Here is a 19,469-nt window from a genome sequence, read left to right as displayed (position 1 = left end):
AACTTTGTACTTTAATTACAGTACATCACGCTGAGCCAGTGTATCATATCCATTCCCTTCTGGAGTCAGCAATTAAGGACCTATGATGACACTCAGACAGAAAGGCACAGAAATCAGTGGAAGGTCATTAACATCTCAACAGTGTTTGAGTGATAGGCATTCAATATCTTGACACAAACAGAGAACAGCCAACCATAAACTAGTAGTTCTGGCAATGCAAGCAAGCCAAGAGTTGTTCCCTCTGTTTCATTACCTGGATCTGGACCCAGGAGCGACACACTGAAAAATATGAACAAATTAACAGGCTGCCCAAACTGTTAATGCAAAAGAACATATTAGTGTGAATGACCATGGGAAATAAGTTAGAGAGACTTCAGGACAAACCAGCCTGAAAATAAATATTCTTTGAGAGATGATTAAGAGAGTCCTAATGGCTGACTCTGAAAATTAATGTATTATTTTAAAATTTCTCCTAATACATTATAAAGTTTTGTGATGATTTCATCATTTCAAATGGTTGTTCTGGATCAGAGCCTAACGATGCCATTACGCCTGTGTTTCCCTGCTTGTATTTAGAAGCATGCTGTTTCCATTTTCATCTACTACATCCTTTACCTAGTTCTAAGTGTCCAAATATATCTTAATTACATTCCCTTGAGTTTTCAACTTGTTCAATTTTTCACTCCAAGAACTTTCTGCCTTGGATTTTATCCCAGCACTTTTGAAATATTAAATTTCCCTACCAAGATTGTTTTGCAAGATATCAAAAAATGTCATATTAAAAAAAACAAAAAAACAGACTAGCCAGACCTTTCAGTGAGCAAAAAGTTTGTTATATGTAACAAAGCCTCACACATTTAGGGAATTCCTGGGTGTGACGCATATGCTAAAAATCACTGTTCATTATCTCTGACATTAAAAGATAAATGCAACACAGATTTTCTCATGATGAGCATACAAAAATGGTGATGTAAATTAACTCACAAAATTAAGATAGCACTTCTAATTAAATGCATGAGAGCTTTAGGTTTCGTGTGGAAATTTCTAATACCATTATGTTAGTTTATACAGATATAATAATAATAAAAGAAAAAATCTAGGGACAGAGATTATATTGAAAATAATTAACAATCAATGCTGCGCAGGCCCTGGACAATGGCCAGCTTGACACTCTCTGTGCCAGGCCGTGTCTCTGGTTGTGGATAATAGAACAGTCCTCAGGTCCTGCTTGAGAGAGTGGAGACTGTGATGGCTGCATGGCAGGGAGACTCTAAGGGCATCAAGAGAGCATCCCATCATCAACCGGAATGGATATATTAACTCTAAAGTTTGATCATCAGCTGTGTCTACAGAGTTTGAACTGAAAAGTCACTACCAGTTCAGATCTAGCAAGGCAGTTTTCAGGAAATTATAAATATATTGCACAATTTTTATGGGTTTATATACAATTATTTAAAGCTGACACTGAATTTCTTTATACTCAATTCTATTTTATTACTGATTTCCACCTTAGCGTGCAAATTTGGTCCAAGTTGCAGCAAAATCAGCAGAAGCAGCAGCTATTGAACATCTCACCGCTATTTCAGCTGATCACATTTGGCTACTGATGCAGTGAAACTCCAACAGCTGGGAAACAAATGTTGCCCTAATTCCCAGAAAAGTTTTATTAATGCAGATCTTCTGGAAGCAACTTTCCCACCTCTGTAAAAGCCAACCTTCCTAGAGAACAATTACAATGACCTCTCGTCTCATTCTGTGAGATGATATGGAGAATTTCTCTGTCTCTTATTTTCAAATGTTATGTTCAGATAAAATCTTCCATCAACATTTTACGGGATAGATAAGTATTCAGAGAACCATACAATGGGTTCTATTACACTAAGGTTACATTTATGCCGTCTAACTATAAATTACTAAATGTCAACTAGCATCTGCAGTTGAAGACATCCTTTAATTGTGGGCTTATCTACAAGAGAGAGAAAAGATCTGCCCAGGATTCTACAAACATATTGAGAAAATAAAATTCAAGGTAATTTCTCTACAAACATATTGAGAAAATAACATTCAAGATAATTTCTCTACAAACATATTGAGAAAATAACATTCAAGATAATTTGTTTGCTAGATGTGCACTAGGAGCTAATTAATTTTTAAATCTGAAAAGTATTTAAATATGCAAGTTTTTCTGCACTGGATTTTTTAACATATAAGTTCATGGGTACATATGTAGGATGCACAGATTTATTACATAGGTAAATGTGTGTCATGGAGGTTTGTAGTACAGATTGCACTGAATTTTTAGAGAAATATTGTATAGAATATTTCTTTTATAGAAAAGACTTCTTTATATAAAATATATAAATATTTATTTTATACATTAAAATAAAAAATATATTTATTTTATACATTAAAATAAATAAGACAAATATTTATTTTATACATTAAAATAAATAAGACAAATATTTATTTTATACATTAAAATAAATAAAACAAATATTTATTTTATACATTAAAATAAAATAAATATTTATTTTATACATTAAAATAAATAAAACAAATATTTATTTTATACATTAAAATAAATAAAACAAATATTTATTTTATACATTAAAATAAATAAAATAAATATTTATTTTATATTAAAGAAATATTCATCCTTATTAGTTTCACACACAGCTACATAAGCAAACAGGCCCTTTTATTTAGAGAAAGCTATTATTATTAACATTCGTATCACTGTCACAACAAAGATTTCATCAGTATTTCCATGAATAAGTAGATGATTTTTGTCTTTTTTCTTAGCCATTAAAATTTCTATAGAGCTAACTATTGGCAGAGGTTTAAATGCTTTTGGCAATGATATAAAAGTGAGGCCAAACTCATGAAGTCATGGTAGTTTGCTTTTGCTTTCTGAGTAGAAAGGATCTGTAATTTGATTTTCTTTTTGCTTGTATTTGTTTACTTTCTGATAGTTGAGTGCTCAGTTAGTTATGAAAATAATACATATTTTCTTATGTCTCATACTATAATTATATATTGTCAATATTAGATGAGTATGGAATTTATATCACTTTTTCAATAAAAATATAAAAGACATATTACCAATTCCTACTGTTCAATTATGATCACCATTAGTTGCAAAAAAAAGTAAAATAAAGCATCCACATGGTAAATATTCCCCAAATCAGGTTGACTTAAGTTAGAATGTTTTATTGGAATCATACAAGGTATTTTTTCTTTTTCATAATTTCTTCTTATCCCCCTCACAATCACACTGATAAGTTTGCTGATACTATCATAAACAGTGTAGCAAAGCCTGTGATACCAATGCCATACACAGTGTAGCAAGGCCTGTGATACCAGTGCCAACACTTTTGAACTAAAAAGGAAAGGCCTGGTGTTCATTTTAAGTGTTCTGTTTTCAGCATTCAATGTTACACCAACGTCTTAAAAATCTTTCTTACAAAGAGTTTTATTATAATAAACTTTTATTTTTATGAATGAGATTTTATAAGGTACTTAATTGCATAGTGTGCTATAGCTGGAATCCATTTTCTTACATTAATAAACACATTTATTTATAACTTCATTTATAATTTTAAATTTATAAATGTAGGCTGTGCTCATTTTCAGGATGATGGCAGCAGCAGCAAGCCCTGCTTCTCCAGTTGGAAAATGCCATAAGCTTTCTGAGAAGAGGATGAGACTATCTTTTAAAAAAATCATAATACTTACTATGGAGATTAGAATATTAAGTAGTAAACCAAGTATCAGTGTGACTTAAGAGTTCATGTAGCCAATCAAAAGGAATTTGCTTTGAAATCAAACTCTATACTTGAACTTTGGGTACTTGAGATTATTTAATCGCCCCTGTCCTCAGTCTTCTTAATTAAATAATGAGACCAGTTATAAGTTTTATAGAAATAATGATTCTAATCATAAAGGCCTGAAATTTAGCAATAATTTAGAATGCAGCACCTCATTCCTACCACAATCCATGCTTTGGGATAAATTAGGAGAAGACGACCTCTCCTGGTGAGAGATGGCAGAAAGGTCCCCCTTATAGACTGTCCAACTAGAAAAAGTTGATTTTGCCTCTAGGTGGCTTGAGTTCCAAGCGCTGGGCTTGCCAAGCTGAGCTCCTTCTTCTATCTTTTTGGCATATACCTCTGCACAGTGCACAATCTGCATAGTGTGTTTGAACCTTTTTAATATTCCTAGCAAGCCTATGACATAGGTACTCTTATCTGTTTTCAAAATGAGGCAAAGAGGGCAGACAATAGTTGAATAATTTGCCCAAGTTCACACAGCTCACAAGTACTGAAGCTGGGGTTTGAAACCACGTCATCTGGCTCTACAGTCCATGTTTTACCAGATTTCTATGCTGTCTCCATATGTCTCACACCTAATATAAAGGGGGAAAATTTCATGAACAAAAGGGATTGATGAATACAAACACTGTGCATGTTATCTATGTCAGAATCATTATCATTAATCTGTTATTGATGACTGGGCGGCTAATATATGCAAGGCTTGTGTATTGAGAGCTTGCTGCTAAACAGAATTAGATTTTCTGTTACAAATATTTAAATAAGACTTAACGTTGCCTCTGTCTCAGATTTTCAAACCACATATGCCTTTAATAAATTTTTATCTAGTCTTTTTATTTTCCAAATGAAACAAACTAGGTCCAAATTGAATGCTTTCCGCATTACAAAGAGTGTAAGTTTAGCCAAGTTGTCATCCTGTGTTATATCATTAGGAGTATGTTAAAACAGTGAAAGAAACACTTTCATCCCACAGTTGGACACATCCATCTACTTGTATATGAATGCCTGACACAGAAAGTTGTTGTAAATAGTAAAAATTGTTTGTGAGTGCATCTTCTGAAGTTTAGCCTTGGACCCCTTTATATATACATATATATAATACATATTATATATATATGTATATATAATAATACATTATCTTTTCTAAAGGTAATGTAACAGATATTGCCATCTTCAGGAAAAAGTTATAAAAACAAAACCATAAAATGATGACAAACAGCAGTCAAAGAATAATGGCTATGATAAATGGTTAGTTTATTAAATGACTGGTAATAAGATTAATTTGTTCCTTTCATGCCCAAGAGATACTTAAAGTAATTGCGTCTCTGAAAACTGCACTGTCATCATGTTATGCTTTTGATGATGTCACAGAATAGTTCCATAGGCTGAGATAGGCTCCGCTGTTCTCTTGTATCTCCCTTGCTATTATATTATATTACAGTAATGTATGTGCTACTGTTCACCACCCATGAATTTGCAATATTCTGTGGACTCTACACGATAAGAAGGGAGGTCTCTAAATCACCCAGTCTCCTAAATAAAATGTGTGCCAGTTTGAATAAGGTTAAACTAATCTATATTAAAGTGTCCTGGAGAAATCTGGAAGCACCATGAAAATACTCCTAACGTCATTTTGGAGCAAAAATAGGTTGGAGAGCGCTGCTATGCACACTACAAAGAAAAAGGAAAAAAAAAAGAGAAACAGATTACTTCAAAACACTTCAAATATTTAAAAGTATCACTTGCTCTTCAAACATATCCTCCCAACTTAGAGACCTGAATTTTGAATCCTTCATATTTGTCCTTACGCCTACAAGTAAAATCCTTTTACCTTTGTCCTAAAGAAGACATCATTACTCACCAGTCACTTCACAAAATTAAATGATTGCAGCTCCTATAGATATTCTCTACACATCTGTGAGTAGTAAGAAATCAGTATGGGTCTAAGCTCCTAAAAGTAGTTTCCGTATTAGCATCATAAATTCAATAAATAGGCTTTGATTACTATCACCATGTCACATATTGTTTTGCATATTCACACATCAAAATAAGTATGACCACTGACCTAGAAAAAATACTTTCTTATTACGACTACATGCCGCTAACTCAAGGGTCAGATAACGATGACAAAGTTGTTTGAAATGTCATTTCTTGCTAAAATATATCCACTTTATTTTTAAGAAATGCTCTAAACTTTAGAAAAGGTGATGTATTTAAAAGTACTGGAAAGTATCTTATTGAATATTTTAAAGTATTAAAATATTCTTTTAATACTATTATTATTTCTGTGGAGAATTATTTTGTGAGTGTCTATTTTTCTGGGGTCAGTGATTATTTGAGTATCCTACATAGAAATTATAAATTGTTGTACTGAAATTTAACAAATAGAAACATATTCCATACGTTGTAAGTATGTTCCTAATAACAGCCCCCAAAGAGGCTCTTACTCTTCTATAAAGATTTGGTGAATGGTCCCAAGTGACATGAAAAAAATTGATGCACCAATTCCAAACTTACATTGACCAGGTAGACAATAGATCCGTTAGAAACTATTGCTACAAAAATGTCAGGCTTTAGGCTGCTCTGTTCTCTGGCCATTGTGGTCAAAATGCATCCTTTTAAAAAATTAGTCTTCAAAGAATAAAAGTCACAAATCAATTTATAGATGGTTAAATTTCAATGTGAATTTTATGACCAAAGACAATTGAATTATTCATAAGAAAAACATAACTAATTATTTTAATATCAAATAAACATCATCATTTATGCTAAATCAAATAGATCATGTTCAGTTAATTAGAAATTTTCCAGATGTCACCTACAAGATGCCTAGAAATGCTTAACAAGAAAACCTAACAGAAGGTTTGGAAAAAATTATGTACTCAAAATATACCTAGAACACAAAATATACCTCTTCAACAATTTTTTAAGCTCTGATTTTACTTTAGATATTATTTTTCCTCCCTTTAAAATGTTGAGGCCTAGGAATAAGAGCATATCTAAAGGATATTATTTAGGTAAATGAGTAAAAAACACCTTATGTTCAAAGCATGGTCTCTGCTGTTTATTCAGTTGCATGAATAATTCTGATAAGTACAAAGACAGATAAGTAATTCACAAAATCAGATGAGTCTGTATAATGAACTTTTTCTTTGCAGCTAACTTAGGGAGGAAAAGGATCTAATGTTACAGATTCTGAAAATTCTGAAAAAAAGTGTAGAGTGATTGTTAACCACAGGTGTAAGAATTATATTCTGAAGCTGTAGAACATCACAAATTGCTAAGGGGAAGATCAGTGACAATTAAGCTTAATATGCCAATGTCTAAAGGTCTGTCTTCACAACTGAATTAGTTGCTGTCATCTGTCATCTATTTCTACATCTAGTGACACCTGTTGTATAGGTGTACAAAAGTAAAAAGGACTATTTGTCCTTTTTATGTTTAAAAAAACACTTTTCACCCTCAAAACACATATATCCAACAAATACTTATTGCAGTGTTTCAATGAGCATAGTAAGAGATTTCAATAAAGTGTAGCTATGATCAGCCTTTATGTAAGGCCCTAAGCACATTCACCCTAGGTCATTGAGAATCTGTATCCTTTTGAAGAGACCCTCTCAAAAAGTAAGGGAGAGTAGATGCAATACAAATTGTTCAACGACAGGACAGTGAGAGTCAAAAAAAAGAAAAATCAAAGAAAACCTGGGAAGCTTGCCAACTTTGATCCGTTTCTCATGCGCTCACTCAACAGAACTAATTGTGCACCTACTGTGTGCCGAACCTGCAGTCATTACCAAGTATACCTCGGCCCAACTCCAGCTGACTTCATTTTCTGGGAAGTCCCCAACTTGGAACGAAGTGTGCAAAGGAAAGGCATCTACACACAATGATCACACTCCAGTTCCTTGCCAGTAGTCCTGCTGAGAACAAAGACCGAATGCCCAGGCATCTGGAGGCGACCCACAGCGAATTGATCTGGTCTCAGAAAGCATCCGAGTGCACATAGTGCTGGGACCAAAGTCCAGCTAGAGCAACAGAGCAACAGAGGGTGGCATTTCTGCGGTGGCTCTTCTGTCTCTGGGTTCCCTCCGCCTCCGCCCTACCCCACCCCTTCTGCAGGTGCTGAGCCCTGCCCTGTGGTCAACTCTCATAAAGAAAGTGGAAATCACTCCTGAAAAAAAAAAGACTGTGCCGCTCGTGATGAAGCAGAGGCTCGCTCCGCAGCTACTTAAGCAAGCACTTCACAAAAATTTAAACTTTCCTGCGTGTGTGTTAGAGAAGAGAGGGAGGAGAACAGCACAACCAATTTCTCCCCGCCTCCTCCCGGACCCTTAAGCCGCACTGGTTTCCAACGCCCCGGAGAGCCTCTGCCCGAGGACAGGCTGCCCGCCGCGCCCCGTGATCCCCTCTCCCAGCTCCTTCTTCGGGGGAACGCCCCCTGACTCACCGCTGACCACCCGGCGGCAGAAGGCTCCGTGGCCGCAGAGCAGCGCGGCGCCCAGCAGCAGCGAGACCACGCGGCTCATCGCGGCGCGGTGCAGCAGCAGGTGTTGCGTGGAGCGAGGGCGGCCTCTGCCGGGGCGCAGCCCGCGACTCTGGCTCCGCAGCCTCCCTGCCTCCTGGGCCCTACTCCCGCCGCCGGAGCCCAGCTGCCCGACCCCCTGCGCGCATCGCCTTTGGCCGGGACCTGCCGCCTGCCGCGCCTATGCCGCGTGTGGATGTGCCCGGCTGGAGTTCAAGACTTCGACGGTGCGCGTTTGGGGGACTGAAGTTAGGGGGTCCCGTGTATGTCCCAGAGGCGAAGCAGAAGCCCCGGCTTGGACCGCACGGTTATGTTCTGCTTTTCTCCCCGGCCTCTGACAAGTGAGAGGCTGAGCCGGTGCTCCCTGGTCCTGGATCACAGCTGCAGCAGCCGCTCTGCGCTCAGGCACCGTCTTATATACCCACGTCTCGAGGACCCGGCCCCCTCGCTAGTAATAATTTTTAACTACTTCGTCTCTCCAGCCATGTGGAGTATCCCAGCACCTCCCCTAAAAACGGGAGCCACTTTGAAAACAGTCCAGTCAGCAGCCCCGCCTCCTCTGGTGCCCTCCTCCCTGTCCCCTCTTTTCATTCGCTAGCGGACTGGATACTCATTTGTGTAAAATGTGACAGCTTTGCTATTAAACTCTGGCAAGAAGTTGGATCCATTTGGTTTTCTCAAAGATAAATGTGTACGGGGATGCCAAGTTGTGTGGCCTTTCCCTTTCTGTGCTAAATTGCTTCATCATATGTATTGCTAGATGCAGGGCACAGCCACTATTTAAGATGGGTTGGTGAAGTGAGAGCCAAAACCTGCTCAGTGAATTATATAATGTGGCAGGTTTTTCCCCACCTAGGTTCTGCAAATAGATTATCTCCAAGCAGGTTGTTTGACGAAAACTGCCACAACAGCAAATTGAAGGGAATATTTGAGGCATGGTTTTCGAAACTGATTTCACTCTCAGTGTTTGCAACTCCAGAGAAAATCGTCAACAAAAAGTAGACATTCTGAATTCTTGGGAATTTCCTGGAGGTAAATGAAATTCATATATTTCCTTACAAGCATCTATCGGTGATCTACGATATACATTAGAAGTAAAGTTCATTGGAAAACCTGCATTTTTCATAACCTGACCTGCTCTTTATTCAAACAGCCTAGCCAAGGACTGTGATAGCTAGTTTCCAGGAGAACTGGAGAGAAGTTCATAGGAATTTAATGCATATCAAGTCCGTAGTATGAACTCTGCAAATGTTCTCATAATGAGCTTCCGTAGAATTGGTATTTTCTCATTATGTTGCTTTAAATGCATGAGAATTTGTTAAATAACATTGTTTGTCTTATAGGAAGTACATTTTCCTCTAACTTCCTGCTGTCTTTGGTTTCATAAGCCACAGGTACACTGTAAACATCTGTTGGACCCTTTTATTGGAAAAAGGAATTAAATACTGATACAATAAGGACAAATCTTCCAGAATCAGAAATTTTAGCATTTGGAAAGACCTTAAAGATTATTAAATGCACTCTACTCGTGACAGTAGGATTGTAGCTCGGTCTGGAGTCCCAGCTATTTGGGAGGCTGAGGTAGGAGTTTGACGCTGCAGTGAGCTATGATCCAGCCACTGCATTCCAGTTTTGGGGACATGCAAAATCCTGTCTCAAAAAAAAAAAAAAAAAAAAAGAAGGAAAGAAATGGAATCCTAAAATAACTATAATAATGTCTATCCTATCACTTCCTTTTTCTTACATTCGCTTTAAAAACACAAATTTTTTGCAGAAACATGGGCAGTTAATACATTTTGACCTTGTAGAGGCTATGGATTCTGTGGCTTTCACACTAGCTAATTATTCACAAAAAACAGGCACTGCTGGGATTCTGAACGAAAAATGGAAAACTGATATGCCTCCAGGCAATAGAGCTACAGCTCAGCCCTGGAAACCATGTCAAAGAGTATCACCGGGCATAGCCATGGTAGGAGAGCTGTCTTCCAGGGGCTCACAGTTCAGTGCAGAGAAAGAAATAAAATAATAATTCTGTGTATAAATGCTGTAATGGAAGGGCGAATCAAGTGTCATGGCTAGCATAGAAGATGAGACATTCATCTGGAGGCATGTTTGCAGGAATTCTCTAGCTGCAGAAAAGGTTGATGGTGGTGATCCCCATGGCTTCTCCAAATACCTGTAGAGCTAGGATTCTGAAGGGGATCTCCTTTCCCCTTTCATGCCACCCTGCTCTCAGTTACTCATGCAGTCCAGAGCTACTGTAAACAGGTCCCTCTTTGGGAAAGAATCTCAGTACATTACAACATAAGCACTAGATATAGATTCCTACATACCAGTAGGCCCAAATGTCTCTCATGCCTAAAAAGCTAGCAAGAATGAAGCCATTTTTTGTCAGGAAGGATCTTCATGGTATTAGTAATTCAGGAAGTCTAATAATATATTATATAATATTATATAACTGTAATATATACAACTGTATATATATATATATATACATCTATCACTTCCTTTTACTATCAATAGTATTGATACTATCAATAGTATTGCCAGGACATAGAAAAGTAAATATTTGAAAGTTTAAAAGTAAAATCATTACTAGATAACCACTTCAGCAATAAGCAGAAAGGTTTTCTTTATTTTTTTTCTGAGTAATGTTTGGTTATCACTTCCAGTAAGAGAAGTGATACATATATGTAATATATATAATTATAGTTATATATTGTATATATTATATACTATATTTATATATAAATATATATACTGTATATATTGTATATATAGTATATATTGTATATATTATATACTATATTTATATAATATATTATATATATTTATATATATTTATATATATAGTATATTTATATTTAATATACTATATTATATATATACTATATTATAGTGTATATATACTATAATATAGTATATATTATATACTATATTTATATATATAGTATATATTATATACTATATTTATATATATTGTATATATGGTATATATTATATACAAATATATATAAATATATTGTATATATTTATTGTATATATTATACACTATATTTATATATAAATATATATAGTATATAAATAAATATAGTGTATAATATATACAAATATTATATATATTTATATATAAATATATATACTATAATTATATTATATATATTACATATATATATCACTTCTCTTACTGGAAGTGATAACCAAACATTACTCAGAAAAAATATATAATATATATTTTTTATAGTTACATATAATATATAACTATATATAACTATAATAATAGTTATAGCTTATTAATATAAGCTTATATATAATATATAATTATATTATATAGTTACAGATAATATTATTTATATATAGCTTATATATAATATATAACTATAATAATAACTGTATCCTCAATGTGGTTGCACAGACTCCCTAACATACAGTTTCTTATCTTTAGGCTAGAATTGTATCAGTTTAAGTTGGCCACATTCATTAACTAAGGCTGTTCAGCAGTTATTCTGGATGTTGTTTGACACATCAGGAAAATAAATTATTACAGGTTCTTTTTAGATTAATGTTTTTAAAGGGACTGGTTGACAATAACAGCTTTTTTTTGTTTGTGTCTCCGTCACTTCAAAACATCTGGATGGGTCATCACTAAGTTCGGAGATCAGAGTTTGAGTTGTCGTAAACATAAAATGTGAGTGGTACTAGACATAGACAGGCTCTTTGGAGAGCCCTGGTGGAAATCTCTCTTGGTTTCTTTTTTTTTTTTTCCCATACAGTATAATAGGGGCTATAAATTGAAATTTTTCAACAAAATTGTATTTTGGAAAAATGTTACAAGGTTATTGGGAGTTGGGGGAAAGCAACAAAATATTCAATAATTTTATTAACGAGGGATTTTAAATTTTTCCTCTTGTGGATATGCGTAAGGTGTCATAGGAGACACATGGTTTTCTGATGACATATTTTAGTTCCAAATTAACCAAACAAAATCAGAAGTTTAAGAATTGTTTGCAAATCGATCCCGAAATTAAGGGTTCTTTCTAGGGCAAGCAAGAGAAGAGACTTTAGGGTTATGTGAGGAATTGTGTATGTCTGGAGCTGGGCCCCAGGTCAGCTGATACCAAACAAGATCATATGACTGGCAGTCAGGAGAAAAGTCCCCCACAGGTTAACGGTCTTTGTCCACTTGGAAAAAAAAAAAAAAAGGTTCAAATGAGAACTTCAAACTGATTAGGCTAAGGAGCTCAGCCTCTATTCAACACCTGAAATGCATCACTCTCTTCAAGCCCCCAAATACAAAGATGATCTCAGTAAAACTGGCCACAAAGGAATCTCAGGAATAAGTCGATCACTGAATCTCCAGAGGTTCTGAAACATTAATAGAGAAACAATATTTGGAATCTAACATTTTCAAAAGTGATATCAGGACTCTTAAGAGTATACTATGGAATCTATATAATATCCCCAATATACCACGAATTCCTTCACTCTTCCCACTCAGTTTCAAATGTCTGCAATTCCCAGTGAGCATCTGCTTCATGTGCCCATTAATACATCTCAAGGAAAGATAGCCTAAATTCCAGCCACTGATCTGCACTCAGTGGCTCTTCACTTGGGCAACTCAATACAGTGACTTCAGCCTAAGTCACAGCAGGCTTCATTCATTTGTGCTCCAGATAGAAAACTGACAAATATGATCTTCAGAGGAGATTTGTTACAATGTTTAAAATTATTACAACTTTATATTAATAAATTTGAGATGTTTTCAGATTCCAACATTAACCAACCAACATTATTTATTCTATCACACTTTATTTAATGACAGTCAACGATTCTCCTAAACACTATCAATAGTATTGCCAGGACATAGAAAAATAAATATTTGAAAGTTTAAAAGTAAAATCATTACTCCAAAACCACTTCGGCAATAAGCAGAAAGTTTTTCTTTTTTTTTTCTGAGTAATGTTTGGTTATCACTTCCAGTAAGAGAGCAGTGAATCCAAGGTTTTCCCTCCCAATATTTTAGAGATGACACCTTGGCATCTGTGTGGGTGTGTAACTGGCTTAAATGTAAGGATAAGCAGTTGGCCAGATTCCCCTGAGATTTACTTGTTCTTTTCAAAACATGTCTATGCGGTAGAATACATGATCTACCTCATTCAGGAGCCAGTTCCACCTTCCCCATAATCCCAGAAGGCAGTTTTTGCAGAGCTATCTAGGGGAATTTCACTGTTCACAAAGATATCAGAAATATAACAAAGAATTATACATGATTTTCTATAACTTGAAGTTAAAATTTCATAACTATTCTGTTGCATGGTCTGATCATTCAGGTGATGAATTAAAAATATTTATAGAACTCCATTACTAGGAATAGATCCTATCAGATCTAAAGAATCATATAAACACATGTGCATGTTTAACCATCAACTCAGTAAATTAAAATTTCTTTGTAATGCTTCTTTATTAATTGAAAGCAATGAAATCTGTTTCTGTTGCTGGCAATCTAGTATAAGTCAATACTTTTTATTCTAATCACAGCTTAATTACTAAATCTGGTCTTAATATACGTTAATACAACCAAACAAAATTGAGATAATCAAACAAAAACTGTGTAAGCTAAAGTCACCCTTGCCTCAAGGGTTTGATCTGAGTTATTAGATACATAATTGACTAATTCCTTATTGGGGGTGATATTATATTATGGTAAAATTATTTGGCTAGCAGAAACATTAATCTAAAGTTTTCATTAATCTGACCGTGGGCAACTTTTCCTCATCTGTTTGGTTTTCACTTTATAAATACAAAAAGAATAAATTGAAGAAGTTCTGTGTTTCCTGACTGAATGAGATTCTATTGCAGAAATACTGTTATTTCATAAACTTTCCAAATGTTAATCATTGTTCCCCCAGCCAGAATGTCACATGTTATTTGTATATTTGCACTAATTTTCCAAATATACATAGATATTATGGCTCCAATGAAATGTAAATTTAATTGTAAAACGTCACTTAATTTATAAATCCTTTCCCATATATTCTGATAAATATTTACCAAAAGAACAATTGCTATTATGCGAGGTCTGAAAAACATACATATGTTAAAAATAGGGCTTCATACTCAAAGAAGTTGGAAATCACTATGCTAGATAATTTATACAGTCCTTTTCAGCTTTACAATTTATTTCACCAAAGTAAAAAAACTTAACATCTTCCATCTCTTTTTATTTTCTTCCCTTCCTCCTTCCCTCTCTCGTTCTCTTCTATTTTTTCCTATAAAAATGACAATGGTTTGATTCATAATAAGTGACTATATCCTCATTTAATTTCCAAATTATCCAGAAAATGGGAGTCCTGAAAATTTTCTATGGTCCTTTGAGTAATAAATCAACATATCACAGATGCCACAAAAATGAAAAATCCAAATAAAGCAAAATAAAATTGAGGGCCAAGTTGAGTAAAAGATTATCCAACTAAGAGACCATGAAACTGTAAATGAATATTTGACAAAGCAAGATACTTTCTATAAAAGTGTTTCATTTTACTAAAAGGGAAAGAGTGCAAAGGAAAGGAATAGCTAAAGACCTAAAAAATGTAAAATATTCCTTTGTGGCATTCATAAATATTAAATGTTTCTCCAAATATATCAAATGACTAGGAAACAATGGTGCCAAAGCCAGCCATAATAGTAATAAACTATATTATGTGAGATGACATACAAAGTTAGAGGGAATTTGAGGGAAAAAACAAAGGTTTATTAAAAAAATCAATTTAAATATCCTTCTGGAGGTACATCTGTCACTCCGCTACTCTTTCATACATTGTTTCTAAGCATAAATAGCTCACATGCCAAATGCATGTGTATAATGCAGGACAGCAATATGGAAATTTTGGAAATAATAAGGAATACTCTGTCAGATAAGTCATAGATATCAGCATCCATAAAAGTTTCTTTATCCTCTAGATTACCTTTCTAAAAGGAAAAGTTATTATTTGTCTGCAATAAGGTATAAATATACTACATTCCAAAGAAACTCCTATAAAATAAACCTGAACAGAAAGGGAAAAACATAACAAAAGTAACTCTATTTCTATTACTTGATCCTTTAAAACAGAAAAAAAAATTAACTGAGCATGTTACAGTAAGAAATTGATACTATAATATTTCTCTCCAAAGAATGGACACAAAAATTCATAAGGTAGCCTTAATCTTCAAGAGTGTTAAAGAACATCAGAGAGCTACGAAGTCATCATGAATACCTTAGTCATGTACCTCCTGTCTTCTCAAATAGGTAAGAGTCATTTAATCTGGCACTAAAAAATCAGAAATAATGTTTTTGTTGTTTAAATACTTATGATGTTGAATAATGTGACAATTACAAATATACATATATATTTCTTCTTACAAGACTAGGATAATCATAGTGGACTCAGGCCCATCTGTGCTGAGACTCATTTACTTGTTACTGTTAAGACTTCTGGAAAAAATATTACTTATTGGGAATAAAATGGAGGATAAAGCTAGACCTACAGTCTTAATACTCTAATCAATTCCACCACCCATCCACAGCAATCCCTCCCTGAACTTTCACATAATCACACCGGTATGGTTTGGCTCTGTGTCCCCACCGAAATCTTATCTTGAATTGTACTCCCATAATTCCCACGTTATGGGAGGGACCCACTGGGAGAGAACTTGAATCATGGGAGCAGTTTCCCCATACTGTCCTCATGGTAGTGAATGAGTCTCACGAGATCTCATGGTTTTATCAGATTTATCAGGGGTTTCCTGTTTTGCATCTTTCTCATTATCTCTTGCCACCACCATGTAAGAAGTGCCTTTCACCTCCTGCCATGATTCTGAGGCCTCCCCAGCCTTGTGGAACTGTAAGTCCAATGAAACCTCTTTTTCTTCCCAGTCTCGGGTATGTCTTTATCAGCAGCATGAAAATGGACTAATATGCACATCAGTCTACATGGTTTATTCTAACATGTTAAGGACCACTAGAACTCTGGTGTCTATTCCAGACTCTGTATTGGTTTTCTCTAACCCAAGTTAATAGTTCAGAGTGCTGAGAAGCTTTGGAACAATCATCAAGGAAGTGAAGATACTGTCTTTCTCTCCTTGCCTCAATCTGCAGAAAGGCTTTACCTGACTAATAATCTAAGTCCACCTCTGCTTATCCTCCCCCAGTTTTTTCTATGACTGCATCTATAATTTAACAAACATTCATTGAGCACGTATTGTACTTATTCTGTTAAAACTGTGGGCGTACTTATTTAATGTTTGCCCGTCTCTACTAGGTTGTAAGCTCTGAGCTAGTTTATTCTCCACCAGTAGGTGGTTTTATTCTCCACCTACTGTAAATAAACAGTATGTGGGAAATTTTTATGTTTATTCAATAAGTAAACAGTAGGTGGGAAATTTGGGTTAATTTTAATTAACAAACAGTAGGTGGAGAATACTTGCTATGTATTTGGTAAATATTTATCCAAAACTGAATCTCTGAATTAATGTTTTTTAATCTTCACCTGCATCCAGGTTTTAGAGATTTTTTTCCCCTTTCCTTTTCCATTCTCTAGAGTGACAAGGGTGGGAGAGAAGAGGGGTGTATAATAAGAACTGCAACCAACACAGGAAGAATATTCTCCTTTCTTCCACGCTTCCTTACTCCTGTGAAGGAGATGAAAGAAGGCTTTGGCAATTCTGAAAAGGCCCCCAATAGCTTCCTTTCCTTTGCTAACACTCAAAGATGTCAGGCTTGCAAAGGGGAGGTTTTCAAGAGTAATCCATGTACCTTGCATTCTAGAATCTTAGGTTAATGTTTCCTTCCTATTCTGCAGAAGTCACTGAGCAGCCCTTACTTTAGCTATACGTAATTTTTTCTGAGAGAGTGGAGATAAATGCAAAGTTCAGATATATATTCCTAGATAGATAGTCTAAATTTTGCTTTTCTACTTCCACACTGCTACATGCTCCCACCGGTAACATCTTCCAATAATATGGTAACCACACATCTTGTGTTGCCTGACAAAGTACTAATTTGCCCAGAATGGTGCAGTTCATACCCTGATATTTAACATGTGGTTGATTTTCACATCCTACATGAAGCTTATTTTTTAATTTCCACAAAAATAATTATTTTCTTGCTCTGATTTTTAAAATTCACAGCATATTTCTTCTCCAATAGTTAGCTGTATAAATTATGCCTCCTTATGTGGACACACCAGTCTCATATAGGAAAAATACTATACTGTAAAATATTCTGTATCCTTAATGCCTAACAGTGTCTTGCATACTAGGAAGTCAATAATTGATTTTTTGATTTTTAAGATTTTTAAAAAGACTACAAATTACAATGCGAAATACAATTTTATCTATTTGAATGTTAATATAAGTACATTTTCATTGAGGATGTCTTAATGAAGAAGAAGTAGAAACTCTGTCATTTATTGTTCAAGTAGTTATCTGAAATTCATGTCAAAATTGTTGGGATTTAAAATATTTTACAAATTTTTAATCAAATTGCACAAAATTTTTTGAATTATGAAACTGCCTGCTCACTTTCTGAGCTGTACCATTATAATTTCTAGTGTGGTACTGAGGTCTCAAAACCTAAAAGACACAGAAAACACTGGAGTCCAGTGGCCATATAACCAGACTTCCTTCCAAAGAAACCTTAGAGATATTTTGTGAAACTCTTAGGATTCATAAAACACACTCTGAAAGTCAGAGTTTCAATCAATAAATAGCTATAATATCCTGAGCTAAGGGTCTAAATGCTCAAAAGCTAGAAAAAGTAATCAAAGCTTGATAGATGTAGTTTGGCTGTGTCCCCACCCAAGTCTCATATGGAATTGTAGTTCCCATAATCCCCACGTGTTGTGGAAAGGACCCTGTGGGAGATAATTGAATCGTGGAGGCGGTTTTCCCCCACGCTAGTCTCATGATAGTTCATGATAGTAAGTTCTCACAAGTTCTAATGGTTTTATAAGGTGCTTCCCACTTCACTCGGCTTTCATGCTTCTCTTTTGGCTGCCCTGTGAAAAAGGACATGTTTGTTTCTCCTTTTGCCATGATTGTAAGTTTCCTGAGGCCTTCCCAGCCATATGGAGCTGTGAATCAATAAACCTCTTTCGCTTATAAATTACCCAGTCCTGGGCAGTTCTTTATAGCAGCATGAGAATGTACTAATGCAAAGCTCATAGATGAAAAGACTTCTGAGATTCCAAAAAAAAAAAAAAATGGAGGACAATTGATTCATCTTACTTAATAACCAACAGATGTAAATACACTGGACATTCTAAATCTATATGACGTGAAGGTAGAAAACTATTCATTTTTGAACATGATAAAAGTTTCCATTCCTCCCTGGATTTATATGAATTAAAAAGGAATACAATTTAGCTAAATATTTGTCTGTCTTTTCTGTCTCACCTTTAGTGTTCTGGTTTCCAATTGCTGTTCTAGGTTGTCATAGCAACCAAATGCTATTTTCAATAAGTTTTAGTAGAAAACCTGTTTGGAACACGTAATTTATTATAAGTGGAATGCATTCAGTTGGCTGCATGTGTGACAGATTCTTCTATTTTATAAGAAATTATATGATCATATTATCCTTGGTGACTACTACTACTTAACTCTTTTATAACAAAATAACCCTTAAATTTTATAGACAATAACAGGAATTACTTCATTGCAGATATGCCTGTAGCCAATCCAAAGGGTTAACTGGGGTTTAGGTTTAGTCTCCTCCAGCCCAGTACAGACAATCTTCATAATCAACATATTGTTTTGTCTAAAATATAGATTTATCATATATTCAGTATTCTAATTTTTAAAATTTTCTTCCGATGTTAATAGGAATATACTTGCAGAAAATCTAGTGCAAAATTAGAAAAAAATGCTTAATGTGACCATCAGAAGGTCCTATTTTAAAAAAACATGCTCAGGCTTTTACATATTCTTCTGCTCTAAAGCTTTTAATTACACTCTGGACTACAGAACAAATGTTGGACTTCTTTGTCCCTCATTTGTGGCCCTTCAAATTCTGACCTTCTTTATCTTTTGTACTTCATGCCCGCATCCTGCTTTCATAAATCAGCCAGCACCACCGAGTG

At 34.9% G+C, this 19,469-nt stretch overlaps 1 protein-coding gene across 4 annotated transcripts in view; it reads right to left on the bottom strand.

Annotated features, from left to right (window-relative positions):
- The window catches only part of LOC105498531 (chondrolectin), a 456,577-nt gene that overhangs the window by 14,627 nt on the left and 422,481 nt on the right, over window positions 1-19,469 (bottom strand). The window contains exon 1 of one of the 4 annotated variants that reach the window (XM_011770687.2): window positions 8,278-8,865. The exons of the other annotated variants lie outside the window; for them this stretch is intronic. Within the exon in view, the coding sequence (XP_011768989.1) occupies window positions 8,278-8,356 (79 nt within the window). The 5' untranslated portion in view covers window positions 8,357-8,865. Of the gene's footprint in view, window positions 1-8,277; window positions 8,866-19,469 lie in introns of those variants that run through there. 4 annotated transcript variants of the gene reach the window in all.

Source organism: Macaca nemestrina, chromosome 4 (assembly GCF_043159975.1).
Source record: "Macaca nemestrina isolate mMacNem1 chromosome 4, mMacNem.hap1, whole genome shotgun sequence".
Taxonomy (NCBI): domain Eukaryota; kingdom Metazoa; phylum Chordata; class Mammalia; order Primates; family Cercopithecidae; genus Macaca; species Macaca nemestrina.
The sequence above is the reverse complement of the archived record's forward strand: the minus strand, read 5'-3'. Positions and strand labels throughout refer to the sequence as shown.